The 17,446-nt window shown below is 39.7% G+C and overlaps 1 protein-coding gene across 5 annotated transcripts in view; it reads right to left on the reverse strand.

The window, feature by feature from the left end:
* Positions 1 to 16,526, reverse strand: part of Psma8 (proteasome subunit alpha 8) — a 58,770-nt gene extending 42,244 nt beyond the window's left edge. For 2 of the 5 annotated variants that reach the window (XM_028759541.1, XM_028759538.1), the window contains exons 1-2: positions 16,328 to 16,526; positions 1,190 to 1,316 (exon numbers count right to left, since the gene is read on the reverse strand). In XM_028759541.1, coding sequence (XP_028615374.1) covers positions 1,190 to 1,316; positions 16,328 to 16,429 — 229 coding nt within the window. In that variant the 5' untranslated portion in view covers positions 16,430 to 16,526. Of the gene's footprint in view, positions 1 to 1,189; positions 1,317 to 6,132; positions 6,141 to 13,685; positions 13,691 to 16,325 lie in introns of all 5 variants that reach the window. The other 3 variants (XM_028759540.1, XM_028759537.1, XM_028759539.1) reach the window with 3 other exon arrangements.
* Between the last annotated feature and the right edge of the window lie 920 nt (positions 16,527 to 17,446).

The following is a 17,446-nucleotide window of genomic DNA, read 5'->3' on the forward strand; positions in this document are numbered from 1 at the left end:
CACTCCCTGAAGACCAAGCATTCAAATACATGAGCCCATTGGGGCCATTCTTATCTAAACCAACACATATACTAAATCAAATTCATTGATTTTTTTTTAAATGAAACTCAAGTCAAAATTTCAGAGAACTCTTAAGGTCAAACATTGTAACACATATAATTCAAAGGTACACCAATTTGATATATTTTAAGGAATGGTAGCAGAAAATATTGTCTTTGTCTCCCACAATGAAGCCATTGTACTACCACAAAAGTTAAAAGCTTTGCATATAAGTAAAGACAGTGCTACTCTTACATGTATATGTGTGTGTGTGTGTATATATATATATGTGTGTGTGTGTGTGTGTGTGTGTATGCTCAGGTGCTTCAGACATAAATGGAGGTGGTGTGTGGTTAGTGGCATGCACAGTGCAAAATGTACATGTTCACAGCCAAGTCTGGGGAGTTGTTCCATGCAACCCAGGTGAGCATGTCCAAAGGCAGCTCTGATTCATATCTGTTTGTCAATGAAGTTATGGTTGTCACGTTCTCTGAAACATTTTACTCTTGTTAATTTCCCCCAATCTCACATTTAGTTTGGTCACAGCACACAGTTTAGAAAGTTGAGACTTAGCATGTCTGTATCACAACACACACAGATCCCTCCCTCCCTCCCTCCCTCCCTCCCTCCTTCCCTTCCTCTTTCCTTCCCTTCTTCTCTCTCTCCCTCTCTTCATCCTCTCACCCCTCTCTAACTGGGGTTGCAGAGATGCCTCACCAATTAAGTCCGACTCCCCTTGCACAAGTCCAAGTGCAGTTACCTGCATCCACATCATGCAGCTCACAGCTCCAACTGGAGGCTATCTGACACCCTCTTCTGGCCTCCACAGGCATCTGCACTTATATGCAGAAACACACACATGTATACATAGAATACAAATCAAAGTAAATAAAATTTTTCAAAATTCTATAAATTCTATGAATAATTAGTTCTATAAATTACATGTAAGGAGAAATCCGTCTTTAACATTTATGCTTTACTATCAAAGATTATTATTTAAAAATTTCCAGTTTATAGAGCTGTGGCTTTTTAAATGTAGGTGATACTTTGTACTTAAGAAGTAAATGAAGGAAACTATAGCAACAGAGTAAGTGTGCTGCTCCACTCTCCTACAGAAATACCATACATACCAGTGAGAGTCTGTACACACCTGCGAAAGCCATGCAGACATGATCGTCAAGGGCACAGATTTTCCTCACTGTCCTCTCATCTTGAAGCTTGGCCACTGACTTTTTTTCCACCCCAAGCACAACTATATTAGTTCCTCGAATTCCAACCTATAAAGACATTTTTTTTAAAAAGTGAATTTAAAGTAAAAACTGGCTAATTATTCTAACATGTGTCAAAGAGTTTAAAGGGTTTCTTTTAAACAGTTAATAAAATGGAAAAAGAGCCATCTAGGAAATAAGATGTTCAGGTTCTGGCTGACTAGATGCCTAGTCCCCAGTCTCAAGACGAGTAAGACAAAGAGGTAGAAGTATTTCTTTGTAGAAATATAATCTGTGGTGCATGAAAATGATACATAAATATACAACTTTCGGGCGAATGAAGGAAGATGTTGGTGATCCAAGCAAATTCCTTTCAGTGGCAGAACCAATCCTGACAAGGTAGGATCGAAGGCTGGGGCTGGGAGATGCCTCTCTGAGTAAGAACCTTGCTATATGAGAATAAAGACAGCATCCACATCAAATGCCAGGCATGTCTGTGAGTGTCTACACCCCCTGGGAGACAGAGAAAGGTGGATCCCAACAGCAAGCTGCCTTGACAGCAGACCTAGGTGAAATGGTGCTTGTCTGGTTCAATCAGAGGACAACTTCGCAGGGTCAATTCTCTCCTACAACCACTTGGTTCCTGGGGACTGTTGGAGTATCAAGCTTAGCAGCAAGCATCTTTACCTACAGAGTCATCCTCCAGACCTGCTCTCTGCCTTTTGAATATGGGTGCAATGTGCTCAGCTGCCACAGTTTCTCTCTGTGATGTCCCCACCCCATGGACTGCAGCTTTGAACTGTGAACAAAGGGTATTTGACTTCTTTTCCTGTTTGTCTCACTTTATTTCATTCTTCTATCTTACCATCCTAGCTAAGACCTGAAGCACTGTGTGTTGAATAAAAGTAGACAAAGCAGATACATTTGTATTGTTCCTGATTTGTATTGTCCTACATTTAATATGATTCTGGCTCCAGGTTTCCACATATAGTCTTTATGTTCAGATATATTCCTTCTATTCCTAGTCTCTTCTGGGCTTTTATCACCAAGAGATACTGGGTTTTATCAAAAAGCCTTTTCTGTATCTACTGATAAAATAATCTTGTGGTTTTTGTCCTTGAGTCCATTGTTTTTTCTGGTTTTCTCACTTTGTATCTGTTCTTTGAGAACTTCAAATAATGTATTTTGACCATCACCTCTCCTCCAACTCCTCCCAGATCAGTTACCTACCCAACCCAACGTTGTGTCTTCTTTTCTCAATACATTTGAATCCAATTTGCTCATGTCTGGTCATCCCCAGCCCCAGAGCACAACTGACCTATCAGGGGCTACATCCTCAAAGAAAACTGACATTCTCTTTTCCAGAAGCCATCAATTGCCAATTACCCCTTAGCTAGCAATGAGACTTTGTGCTTATGGTCCGTCTCCATGTCTGGCTTGAGCTTACATACGTTTTATGCATGCTGTCATAGCCACTGTTGAGTTAATATGTCTAATAAGTGCCTTGTTATTTCCTTGAAGTCATCAACCACCTCTGGTTCTTACAATCTTTTCTCCACCTATTCCACAACAATTTTGAGCCCTTGGGAAGAGGTTATGTGATATAGAAGCCTGACTTAGGGCTGAGCATTTCACAGTATACTTAACCAGTTGTTGGTATCTGTATTAATCACCTGTACTAACAAAAGAAGCTTCTCATTTTGGGGTTGGGAGATGCATTAATCTATGGGTACCACAAAAAGTCATTATGAGTTGTTTTTCTAATATGTCCATTAAACAAAATAATAACAATAGGTTTTCCTATAGGACCTAACTAGCTACAGGTTCTTGGCCTAGATAACAGGGCCAAGTATGGGCTGCATCTTTTGGAGCAGGCAGTAGATATATGAATTATATGGTTGAATTATATGGTTGGTTACTCTCATAAAGTTTGTGCACTATGGCATCAGTGAGAATGTCTTAACAGGCTGGTCACTATTGTAGCTTACATGGTTCACAATGAATTGACCCAAAATCTCAGAAGCTAAGCAAAGTCACTCCTGGTTAGTATTTGGATGAGAGTTCATTTATTTTCTGTATGACATTTATTGCTTTTTTCATGTGAACCATCCCAGAATCTAAGTCAATACGACTGTGATGAATGAAATTTCTGATGTGTTCTTGAATTGAGTTTGCAAGTATTTTATGAAGAAATTTTATATCTATCATCATAGAAAGAATGATCTATAATTTTCCTTTTGAGGTCTCTTATCTTATTTAGTATCAGAGTAATACTGGCTTTGTAAATAGAGTTCAGAAGCATTCCTTTACTTTCTAATTTATGGAATAGTTTGAGAAACAGTGATATTAGCTTGTCTGTAATGGTCTAGAAATCAGCAGTGGTATCAATCTAGGCCTGAACATTTTTAGTTAGAAGAATTTTTATTACTGTTTCAATCTCTTTGTATTAAAGATCTGGTTATATTCTCATGGTTTAATTTTGGTAAGTCATATACAACCAGATTTAAGATTTTCTAATCTAATGGAATATTGAGTCTCTAATAATCATAATGGTTTTCTAAATTTCACTGGCATGTCTTTTTATTTCCAATTTTATGAATTTAGACATTTGCATACAAGTATTTAATGTACAATGAACATATTCTCCCATGCCTTCTCCTCTTCTGTGAGTTGGATGAGGAATGTTCCCCAAGGCTTGGGTATTTCAGCTCTAGGTCTCCAGTGGTCACACTACTTGGAGAGGTTTAGAAGTTGCACCCTAGCTAGAGGATGTCGGTCACTAGGTGTGGGCTTTCAGAGCTTATAGGCTGGCCCCACTTCTGGTTCATTCTCTATGCCTCAAGCTTATGGTTTGAAGATGCGTACTCCATTTCTTGCTACCATGCCTGTCAACTGTTGGTATGCCTCCCTACCTTGATGGGCTTTTATTTTTCTGTAATTGTAAGCTAAAATAAATACTTTCTTCCATAAGTTGCTTTGGTCATAGTATTTTATAGAGCAATATAAAAGTAAATAATACATCCTATTTCTCCACTGCAAAACAAAACAAAACAAAACCCAAAACCATAGCAAGGTCTCACATTGTCCACATTGGTTCTTATAGTCACTGAGAATAGCTGTGGATGATCTTAACTTCCTGATCCTTACATCTCTTTCAAGAGCTGGAACTACAAGGGAAAACTATCATGCCTGGTTCATGTGGTACTGTGGACAAAACTCAGGCATTCATCAGTGCTGAGCAGGCACTTTACCAACTGAGTTACATCCCAGGCCTCTCTTTCTCTTTCAGTTAGTTTGTCTAAGAGTTTATCTTTTCAAAGATCCAACTCTTTGTTTCACTGGTTGTCTGCCTTTAAAAAATATCTCATTAATTTCTGCTCTCATCTTAATTCGTTCTTCCTCTCGGATTTTGAGTTTCTTCTGAGGCTCTAAGATTCATCATTAACTTGTTTATTTTAGATCTGACTCTTCAATATACACATCTGTAGCTGTAAACTCATAACACTCCTCACTCCTTCTCCAGTGCAATGGTAGATTGTTGTCATGTTCACTTGCTTCTAAGAATATAACTTCCTCTTTGATTTCTTCTATGACACATTCATCATGTTGTTCAATCATCACAAGTCTATATATATTCAAGCTTCTACTATTATTTATGCTTTTTTCATTATGGTCAAATAATATTCGAAATTGATCATAATCTCCCTGTATTTTAAGACTAACTTTGCCTCCTACTATATGATTTATTTCCATGGACTAATGAGAAGAGTATGGCGTCACAATGCTCAGATGGAATAGTCAATGGATGTCTGTGAAGACTCTGTAATCTCTGGTGTCACTTAACTGATGCTTCTGTTCAATTTTCATCAGGACAACATATTGCTGAGGCTGGGTAGTTAAAATGAACCACTATTATTTTGGGGGTTGATGTGTTTCTTTATATTGGTATCATTTGCTTTATAAAACCAAGGGCACCTGTGTTTTGTTCATATATGTTTAAAACTGTAATGTTCTCTGGGTGATCATTTCCTTAACCACTTTTAAAGATTGTTTTAAATCTACTTTGTCAGATATTAATCACATGTTTTCTATTTTCATTTATTTGGAATACTTTTTTTCCATTTATCTTTTCAGTCAAAAGCTGTATACATTTTCTTTCTTTTTTTTTGAACCAATATTTACTGTTTATTTTTTTAGTCCAAATTGTAAATCATTTAATGAGTCAGTTTGAAACAGAATCAAATATAGTTTCTAAAACTACAGAATTAAAATAGATCTTTTTTTGGGTGGGGGGTCAGATTCTTTTTTTTTCACCTTTTTTTTATTGGATGTTTTATTTACATTTCATATGTTGTTCCCTTACCCCATCCCCCACCCACCCAGGAACCCCCTATCCCCTCACCCCTCCTTCTTCTCTGTGGATGTAACCCCTACCTACCCCCCCACTCCCACCTCCCCACCCTCAAATTCCCACCCCCTGGAGCGTCCAGCCTTTATGAGGCCACGGATCTCTTCTTCCACCTATGCCCAGCAGGGCCCTCCGCTCTTACATATACAGCTGAAGCCATGGATCCCTCCCTAAGTGCTCCCAGGCTGGTGGTTTAGACCCTGGGAGCTCTGGTTGGTTGGTATTGTTGCTCTCCTCATGTGGCCACAAACCCTTTCAGCTCCAATGGTCTTCACTCTAACTCCTCCATTGGGAACCCCATGATCAGTTCAATGGCTAGTTGTGAGCTTCTGCCTCTGAATATGTCAGACTCTTGCAGACCTCTGAGGAGACATGTATATCAGGCTCTTATCAGCATGCACTTCCTGACTTCCACATCAGCATCTACCTTTGGCGACTGCACATGGGAAGGATACTCAGGTGGAATGGTCTTCAGACGGCCCCTCCTTCAGTTTCTGTCCCTCACTTTGTCTCCATATTTGCTCCCTTGAGTATTTTGTTGCTACTTCTAAGAAGCACCGAATCACCCCCACTTGGTCTTCCTTCTTCATGAGCTTCATGTGGCCTGTGAGTTGAATCTTGGGTATTTCAAGGTTCTGGGCTAATACCCAATAATCAGTGAGTGAATACCATGTCTGCTGCTCTGAGTACAGTGGCTCCTCAGCTGCTCTGAGTGCAGTGGCTCCTCTAGGATGGCCCAGGATTCAGTATCTCCACAGGAGCAGACCAACTCTGTGTCTGCCCAAGCCCAAGGGACCAGGCAGGGGCAGAAGGGAAGTGGAATTCCAGAGGGGCGAGGTTTGGTTCGCTAGTGGGTCCTGAATGTCCCTGGCTCCCAGATGTATCTCTGGGGCTTAGGGAGTGAGATGGAGATCTTACTGGCGGCTCTGAATGCAGTGGCTCCTCTAGGATGGCTCAGGATTCAGTATCTCCACAGGAGCAGACCAACTCTGTGTCTGCCCCAGCCCAAAGGGGTTGTATACATTTTTGATAATGAGGTGCATCACACAGATTTTGTGATTTTAATTTTTTGCTGTATGCCAGAACTCCAGAACTCACAGAGATCCTCCTGTCTTTGTTTTCTGAGCATTGGGAGTTAAGTGTTCACCATTACACTTGGATAGATCCTACTTTTTTAATTCAATCTTCTAGTTTGTGTCTTTGGGCTGAGAAATTTAGATCACTAATATTGATGTATTAAAATCTGCTAATTCCAGAGTCATACTTTTCAATGTTTTGTGTGTTTTTTTTATTCTTCATTTGCTTATGTTGCATTCTCATGTGGTTTAGTCTTCTCTTTGGCCTCATAGATGTTTCTGTTTTAAAGAAAGACTCTTTCAAGAATCCCTTTGGCGCTAATATAGTGGTGATAAATTCCTTTAACCCTTTTTAAATTATTATTATAGTTTCTTTCTTCTTCACTTATGACCAACAGCTTTACTATGTATTGTCGTCTGGGTTGGTAACTGTTTTCTTTCAGAACTTGAAATATATAATTCTAAGAACTCACAGCTTTTGAAGTTTCTGTTGAAATCTGATGTTATTATGATAGCTTGCTTTTGTGTGTAACTTGGTGTTTTTCTCTTACAGTTGCCAAATATCCTTTTTTCTTTTGTATATTTAATTATTTGACTATAATATGATGAGGGGAGACTGGCTGGCCTATTTAGTGTCCCATAGTGTGGTGTTTCGAATGAAAATGGCCCTCATAGGCTCATAGGGAATGGCAAAAGGATTGGGACATTTGGCCTTGCTGGATTGTTATGGCTTTGTTGGAAGTGTGCCACTGGGGGTGGGTTTTTAGGTGTCAGAAGCTCAAGCCAGGCCCAGTGGCTCTCTACCCCTTCTTGCTGTCTGCTAATCTGGATGTAGAACTCTTGGCTTCTTCTCCAACACCATGTCTGCCCACATGACACCATGCTTCCTACCTATAAGCCAGCTGCAATTAAATATTTTCCTCTATAAGAGTTGCCATAATCATTGTGTCCCTTCACAACAACAGAAATGCTAAGACAGAAGTTGCTACCAGCAACTAGGGTATTGTTGTGGTAAGCCTGACCATGTTTTTGCCTGGAGATCTATGGAATATTTTGGGACTTTGGACTAGACTGAACATTTAAGTAGGGCTTAATGGGCTCCACTAGTGGAACATGGAAGACAGTGGTGCTGAGGGTGATTTGAACTGTGGGGGCCCAGCTCACGAGGTTTCATAGAAGAATATTGATATGTGACCTAGAGATCATTCTTTCATTCTGACAAAGAATGTGGCTGCTTTCTCCCCTTGTCAAAAAAAAAAAAAAAAAAAAAAAAAAGGCCCGAGGCCCCATTGAAGAGTTTGGACTAACAGCATTGGCAGAGGAAATTTCCAGAATGCACATGTCCTAGTATCAGCTGTGTTGCTTGGTCATTAGTGGCCAGTCTTATGCAGCTCTATAATGAAAAGGAGCAAGCTGGGCAAGGAAAAGTACAGAACATACAGTTTTAGAAGAAAAGGAACACAAAGAATAAAGGGAGGGTGACTACAGGGCGCCAGGATAAACTTCTAACTTGTCAAAAAGAATTAAAAACACACACCTTTAATCCCAGCACTTGGGAGGTGGAGGCAGGTGGATTTCAGACTTCAAGGCCAGCCTGATTTACAGAGCAAATTCTAGGCTAGCCACACTTAGGCAGTGAGGGAAACAACTAAAAACAGAAAGCTTATGTTTTATATGTAATTGAATGAAAGGGGCCATGTTCCAGCCCCAGCAAGCAGCAGAACCTGGCATCTTTGGCTACTGGTTTTGATTTTAGAGTCAAGGATAGAGGAAAGGGACTATGAAAATCTCCTTCTGTGACTAAGGAAAGCTGCTGAGGCCAAGAATGTGGCAGGGGTGTCTGTGCATGGAGGCCAGAGGCCACTGTGTAAGGCATGGAAGATCCTTGTACGAAGCTGTAAAGGTAAACCCTAGATTGCCTTGGAGGCCCCAAGATGCTAGAAATGCCAGAGCTATGGGATAACTATCAGCAAAGGTTGGAATTGTGTACGGAGTCAACCCAAGAGAAAGAAGTGTGTTGCAGTCAACAACGGTGACAGGAGTTGGAGATCTGAAGAGCACTTTGATATCAGGTATGGAGATGCAGTTCGGAGTTTGTCCAGTTGGCTTCCAGTCTTGTCCAATATTTCCTCACTATGGCTCCCTTTCCTCACCTTTGGAATGGTAAGGTATATCTTGTGCTTGTTGCAAGTATGTGATCTGCTTTTTTATTTTGATTTTACAGATTGCCATGAGTATATGAACTTTGCTATGAGACATTTTGAACTTTGGACTTTTAAACATTGTGATAGACTATGGGCACTTTTGAAGTTGGACTAAATGCATTATGTATTATGTATTAAATGCATTGTATTATGATATGGATACAAACAAATGGGGCCACAGAATGGAATGTGATGGTTTGAACGAAAATGACTCCCATAGGCTCATAAAGAGTGGGATTGTTTGAAAGGCTTAGGACACATGAACTTGTTGGATTGGTATAACCTTGGAGAAGTGTGGGGGTGGACTTTGAAGTTTCAGGAGCTCAAACCAACCCCAGTGGCTCTCTCTCCCTTCCTACTGCTTGCTGTTCCAGATATAGAATTTTCAGCTCCTTCTCCAGCACCAGGTCTGCCTATGAATTGCCATGAGTCCAACCGTGACAATAATGGACTAAACCTCTGATCCTGTAACCCAGCCCCAAGTCAATGTTGTCCTTCGTAAGAGCTGCCATGGTCATGGTGTCCCTTCACAGCAACAGAACCCCTAATTAAGACACAGAGATCTACAATGCTTTGTACATACCTTCTCTTTATCTTTGGCATTGTCTGAAAGCTCCAATTGTTCTACATTACATCACCTTTATGCCCATATGTTTTGTCCTACCTTCATCTGTCCTACTGGTGAGGCTTCTATGGATCTTAATAGACTTTTCGATTATGCCACTTGCGTACTTAATTTGTATATCTTTTCACTATTCCTCTTTATTGAATTTTACTTTCACATCCTATTTTTACTTCCTTATTCTCTTCAGTTGTGTGCGTGTGTGTATGTGTGCGTGTTTAAAATTTATTCAGGAGTTTGTATACTCTCTGATTTCTTCAAACACATTTATAATCATTTTTTTGTTGTTCTTTTTCATTTTTTGTCAAAGGATGGCATCTTGTTTACTCTCACTTGAGTACATTATTGAGATTTATAATTTCTGAAAGAGACATGATCATTGTTTGGAATTTTTAAGGTATTTTTATTTTATGTGTCTGGGTTTTACCTACATGTGTGTCTAGGCACCACATGCATCCCTGATACCCAAGGAGGGCAGAGAAGGGATCAAATTCCCTAGAACTGGAGTTACCAGTGGTTGTGATCCACCATGTGAGCACTGGGATTCAAACTAGGGTCCTCTGGAAGAACAGCCAGTACTCTTAACCACTGAGCCATCTCTTATGCCCAGAATATTTTTATTAATCACTGCTCTTCGTTTAGTTTAAATGTCTATAATGTTCAAGACTAGATTGTAGTACACTTTTTTTGTTCGTTTGTTTTGTTTTGAGACAGGGTTTCTCTGTGTGTAGCCCTGGCTGTCCTGGAACTCACTCTGTAGACCAGGCTAGCCTCGAACTCTCGAACTCTCGAACTCAGAGATCCGCCTGCCTCTTCCTCCCAAGTGCTGGGATTAAAGGTGTGTGCCACCACCACCCGGCAATGATTGTAGTACACTTGAGGTGCTATTTTTCTCTATTGGGCTTCCAAATACTGGGCTCTGTCTCTGGTACTTTCTTTTTCTTTCTTCCTTTCTTTCTTTCTTTCTTTCTTTCTTTCTTTCTTTCTTTCTTTTTCTTTTCTTTCTTTTTTTTTTTTTTAAAAAAAAAGACTACTGGTGTTGCTTTATTCTGGCCTCCATGAACATAGACACACATGCAGGCAAAATACCTATACATGTGAAACAAATAAATAAATACTGCTTGGTTGGTAGTTGAAACCTCAACTCTTTCAGCCTTTATTCCTAGGATTCCAGATACTGATCGCACTCCTGGGTGGTCCAGTGGCAGATGCTTGTCTTACAGTGGGGATCCCATGTGCTAGTCACGCATCTAGTAGTCCTTTAGGGTCAAGCAGCGAAGGCTCTTCTTGCCTTTGAGTAGTCTGTGTCAGTGTGAGGTCTCAGGACAGATGCTGATTACATCTCTTGGCATTCCTTCAGGAGGCTGGTTTCTAATGATATTGTTTCTCCTAAGGAAACCTTTGTGAGGCTGGGTCACTATAATACTGATCCACTCTTCATGAGTCAGGATGCAAATGTTGGTCCCTGGGTCTGGGCAGTCTTTCTTGATGTCAGGTATGCTGCTTGGAGTCTGGGATCCCTACAGACACTGTCTTTGATTTTATATCTTGTTAAATCCTGTGTGGTTCTCAAAGCTTTTCCATCACCTGGAGTTACAAGATGGTTGTGGACTGTCAGGTGTTAAGTGCCAGGAACTGAACTCAGGTCCTCTGGAAGGATAGTAAGTGCTCAAGTGCTCTTAACTGCTGAGGCCACGTCTGTAACCTTGTACTGAGTCTTCTTAAGATGATATCACACTGCTGCTTAGGTCACATCCTGAGTGAATATCCCAGATCTTTTAGTCTGCTTGCAATTTTTTGAGTCTGCCTATGTCTCGTGCTTTAAAATACAGTGGGTGAGGCTGGTTGGATCTGTCTCTCTCTCTCTCTCTCTCTCTGTGTGTGTGTGTGTGTGTGTGTGTGTGTGTATTACCAACACCCACATGACTACCTATAACCTCAGTCCTAGGTGTTCCATTGCCATCTCATGGCTTCTGAGAATACTGAACACATATGATACACAGACATATATGCAAGCAAAAACCCATACACTTAAAAGTAAATAAATTATTTTAAAAATATGTTGAGTGCTGGGAACTATATCCAGATCCTCTGCAAGACAAGTTATACTCTGACCACCACACAAGTACCACAGTACACATGCACATGCAAGTGAGTGTACACCAGTGCGCATGCACATACACACAGTAAATAAACAAATAAATACATGTCATTTTATAATTTTAAAAGGAGGCTTGTCGGGGCTGGAGAGATGGTTCAGCAGTCAGGAACACTGACTGCTCTTCAATCCACAGCAACCACATGGTGGCTCACAAACATCTATAATGGGATCTGATGCCCTCTTCTGGTGTGTCTGAAGACAACAAGTGTACTCATATACATAAAATAAATAAATCTTTTTTGAAAATTAAAAAGAGGCTAGTAATCCTGTTTAGCAGTTTAAACAGTCTATTGCTTTTTCAGGAGACTGGAGTTTCTTTCCTAGAACCCACATAGAGTGGCTTACAACCACCTATAACTTCAGGGGACCCAAAATTCTCTGCTGGCCTCCACAGCACTGCACTCACATGTGCACACACACACTTAGACATGCAAATTAATATATGTAATTAAACAATCTAATTGACTGCTTTATTTTATTAATTTATTAATATTAATTATAATTGAATTAATTAAATTAAATTAAATTAATATAGCCAAGGACAGTCTCCAGCCAAGATCAAGCTTGTGAGCTTTAAACATGTATATTGGTTGTATACTAGATTTGTTTGTTTCTTGATTTGACTCAAGACCTTACTATGTAGTTTAGGCACAATCTTCCTGCCCAAGTGCCACCATACTCTGTATTGTATTTTGAACAGCTGCTCCTCTGAACTCTCTTGCAACACAAGCCTCTGTGCAGGGCCACTCACAATATGGCAAACAGACTCCAGTAGAGTGAGCAACAGAAAGCAAGCAAGGGCAAGCAAAGATGAGAAAAAGGAGCAATCTCATTGCTACTCAGTCTCTGGAGTGGCATTCCATCACTTCTGTTCCATCTATTAGACATAAGCCACCAGCATCACTCCTCCGAGGGGCCATGACACAGCACGAGCACTCGAGGTGAGAAGTAGAGGGGACTTCAGGAAAACTTCATCTCACCAAGGCAGTTACAGTCTCACTCAAAATTCATGTTTCACATTCTTAAATAAAATTACAGCTGAACTCAGAGATGGAGGCACAATCTTAGATTCTTACTCCTCCCTGGCACACACCAAAGAGATAATTATGACAGTGTTTCTCTGGAACCTGCTGCTTCATTACCATTTTTGTTCCAACACTAGCAACAGCTTTTATCTATACTATTACCACCAGGGGTGGGGGTGGGGGAACGGGATAATTGGTTTCTCCAATTCTAGTTATGATCTCATCCAATCGAAGCTCACAGTGTAGACGGAGAAATGATATTTCCTTTGTTTAAAATACACTCCCTTCCTCTGCTTTTCACCTCCTCACCTGTCTACCTTCCATCTTTCTAATGGCTCCTTAAAATAAGCTTTATAAGGAAGGTTTCTCTCATAACTGCACTATCTGTAGCATCCTATGCCATCTCCAGTATTATACTCATTTAGGCCGTGTACAGACTTTTTATTTTGCAATTCAGGGAATTGTGCATAGCCTATGCTGGCCTGGAACTCACAGTCTTCCTGAATGTTGGGTTTACAGTCACGTACTACCATTCCAATCTAGGACTTTTCTCTTATTCCTCTAAATTTCTTTCTAGACAGTAAGTTCTTTAAAAACTAGGATTGTATCTACCACTTTCACAGTGACACCCTATAGTCCAGGTTAGCAAATGTAAGTCTTTTTGAAAGGACTTAAAAAATTAACATGCTGAAAGAACCAGAGACAAACTGAATAAAAAAAAAGAATCATAAATAATAAGTTACAATTAATAATTAATTTATGTGAATTACATCTTAACTTGTATTACTTCTTTCAATACACATCAATCTTATGAATCAGGAGCTACTTCGATGTTTATTTTACTACTAAAAAAATGCTACTACTATGGCTAAGCAGTCAAGTGTATAAGTGTATTAGTGCCTTTATAGCTCTCATAGAGGACTCATGTTTGGTTCCCAGAACCACATCTGGTATCTCACAACTGCTGCAACTCCAGCCCCAGAGGATCTTATGCCCTCTTCTGGCCTCTGAGGTTATCACACACAATGCACATAAACTTATGAAGGTGTACACAGTCATATACAGAAATAAAACAAACAGATCATTCAAATAAAAAATGGAACAAAGAAAGAAAATATAGGATGAAGAGGTGGCTCACTAGTTTACAATGCTTATTGCTGCTCTTCCAGAGAACCGGGTTGGTTCCTAGCACTCACAGGGTAGCTTACAAATATCCATAACTTCTATTTGATTAGACTAGGCTAGTTAGTCAGTGAGCCTCAGAACCCTTCTGTTTCCCCTTGGATTACAAACATGTACCACCATTCTGTGTATCATCTAGACATAGGTTCTGGAAACTGAACTCCAGGTCTCATGCTTGCACAGAAGACACTTTACTCACTGAGCTATTTCTCAGCCTAAGAATGGAGATTCTTAAAGGTTAACTAAGGGCTGGAGTATCATTCAACAGTAGAGCACACACATAGCATGTGCATGACCCTGGGTTTGAATATCCAGCACCAAGAAACAAAAGTCACAAATCAACACTGAAGAAAAATAAAATATAGGTGATGGCATGCCCCTTTAGCCCCCAGCATTCAAAAGCCAGAGGTAGATCTCTGAGTTTGAACCCAGCCTGGTCTACAGATCAACTTCTAGAACAGCCATGGTTACATAGGGAACCTTGTTTTGAAAAGAGAAAAAAAAAAGCAGATGTTTTCCCTTCTTCACTGTACAGTGACAGAAACATTTATTAGTGAAATCAGGAATCTACCTCTTAATTAAAGATGTGGATGGTGACTACAGAACACTCTGAAAGCTAGACGGCAGAGCTGAGATTAAGCAAGTTAAAATCTAGTCCCTTCCTAAAAATCTGGGGTCAGGGAAAGGATACGTCGACAAATGAGAATAAATTTTAACTTTTTTTATGATAATTCTGTGATTCACATGCTCTCCTAAGATTTCTGTACTTTTCCAAAGTGTCATTCAAATATATTTTGTCTTTATAGAAAAAGAAACTGAACCAAATAGAAAAGAGCCTTCCGACTCCAGTTTGTTCTGTTAGCAGGAAGCACAACCTGGGCTCTCTAATTATGGTCTATATCATTTTTATATTTTATTCCTAAGTAATGTCATGTCTACATAGTGGTCAAACCTGATCAGGCAGGCTTACTTGTAATTCATCATATCTATTGTTTATAGACACAATATTTAACAGCATAACTTTATTCTATATAAAAGGTCATAGCACCCTCAAGGAAACACAATGAATAACTCCATAAAAAGATGCTAATTATAATTTCAGAATCCTGAGGTAAGAGTCTCATCCTTCCAGTGTATCCTTAAAAATGCCCACTTTAGGTCTTTTTTATATTCTTACCCTTTTACAGCTCTTTACAAAGGAACTATCAATCAGCTCTATAGCATTCTTAAAACACTTTAAATGAGCTGATGTGGTTTCTTATTACACCCCCATCTTCTCCCATTACTCCCTTCATTTTAGGCTCTAAAACTCGGGCATTATTTCCTAGCCATATGCTATACACCATGCTGGGGACTATAGAACGTTTTGTTTTTATCAAAATGGTACCCTTTTGGTTTAAAAAACACCAGGCTTTCCTTAAACTTCCAACTCTAACAAAGCTTAACTAGTGGGCCCAATTAAACAGAAAAATACTTTTTAAATGATCTTTTTTTTGTAATTATTTTTGCCATTTTACATTTGATAGATTTATTAGAGTTATAATAAAAGTGAATTACCTTCTTTCCATTATCAAGTTAATATTGAAGTGGAAGTGGATACTTGTAGACTGAGAGATGCTCTGTGTATTCTCACAGCTACTGTCTCAATTTCCAAAACACACACAACAAACTCATGAAATTTGAGAGATTTTTTTTAAAAAATTATAGACTAGGGCTCAGAAGCCTGGCAGTGCTAGATCTTTCACTGGGGGCACTTTTGTCCTTTAAATTTTTCATAAATTATGATGATTATTGAACACAATTAAAATTTGGCAGCGGTGTAACAGCTGTCCTGAGAATTTAAAAGTTTTTAGGTAATGTGGATTCATAAGTCTAAAACAGGGTAGAATCTCTTGAAATTTCCAGTATTACTTGAACACCCACAAATGCGGGCACACACAGAGCAGTACGAAAGTGAGGATGGGGGTGGGGGGGAACCTTTGAAGCACTGCCAAATACTGAGGTTGAAATTTGGGACAATTACTTTTAATGAAGCCATTTGGATTAGCATTTCTAACTGTTCCTCTCACTAACAGGAAGTTAGTGTTTTATTTGTTCTCGGATTGGGGGCATGGTAGGGGGTGCTGTAAGGTTTTAATTTTTATCATTATTAATAGTTTTGATTATGAAAGAACTATTAACTTTACCTTGGGTCAGTGGGTTCCCAAGGAAGTGGCCATGAGCACTGCCGTAGAATGTTCTAGATGTTTTGTCGCTTACTGCTACAAACATACACCGTACTTTTACAATGTCTGTAGCTGTCGTTAAACAAAGGCAGTGGCAGAAGACAAAAGGCTGAACTCTGTAACCTCCACTGGCAACCTGAGGCTGCGTCCCTTGCTCTGGGAGGGGGAACAGCTTACCGCAGTGGAGCCTTTCTTCACTGCTTCCTGGGCATACTCCACTTGGAAAAGGTGTCCATCCGGGGAGAAGACAGTGATTGCCCTGTCATACCGAGAAGCCATCACGCAGGCTTTCGAGGACTCTACCAGGCCTCAGAAGCTGCCTAGGACTGGAGTCCACGGGGCTTCCACGTGCTAACGCCCGGAAGTGGTTACTCCTGAATGCTCTATGTGCTCCCAACCGCCTCCGGAAGTCCAGGAGTTCCAGAGTTTGGTCCCGTCCCTCCCCTCCTTCACCCCCAGGTCTGAGTGCCTTTAGCTGTCTCTAGAAAATCCTGCTAGTGTGGCCTGAAGGATAGGAAATATGACACATATATTTATATATATGTACACTCTTCAATGGATCTCTGAGTTGAGGCCAGTGAATTTCAAGATAGCCACGGTTACACAGAGAAGCCCTATCTAAGATGTAAAAAATAAAACAAAACAACGAATTGCTTTTTTGATAGTAGGCTTTGAATCTACCATCTTGCACATTACGTCCCTGAGACACATCCATCTCTAGCTCTGTCTTCAAAATTTCAGTCTTACTAAGTTGCCCAGGTTTGCAAAGAAATAACAATTTTACCAATGTTATAGTTTATTCTACTTTTCCTCCAGCTTTGTAAACAAAATAGAGCCTATGGACAAATTGATTCAAGAACATACTCCATCAGATTAATACAGATAGCAAGAATTTATATAATACTGTTTTAATTAAAGAAAGAAATAAGAGTCCAAAGATATGATTTAAATATGTCTTAAGTTTAGCTGTAGCAAGAGTTATATATAACCTGGTGTAACATTACTGCCTATGAAACAAGTCAGTAAGATGGGAATATTTAAAAATCTGCAGCAATGTGTTCTGAGGTTAAAATGTGTTTATAGGTGTCATAACTTAAAATGGCTCCATTTAATGGCTCCACGGGTACTAACAGACGGGTACTAACAGATGATGGGCACTAACAGACAGGTACGTTTAGCTATTATTACTTGCCATGTATTTTTTATTAGATACCATTTTCCATTGGGAAGAATCTTAAAGTTGGTGAAATCAACTCTAACTGAGAGAGAGAAAGAGAGAGGGGTAGAGAAGGAGGA

Source organism: Grammomys surdaster, unplaced genomic scaffold, assembly GCF_004785775.1.
Source record: "Grammomys surdaster isolate TR1022 unplaced genomic scaffold, NIH_TR_1.0 126298, whole genome shotgun sequence".
Taxonomy (NCBI): Eukaryota; Metazoa; Chordata; class Mammalia; order Rodentia; family Muridae; genus Grammomys; species Grammomys surdaster.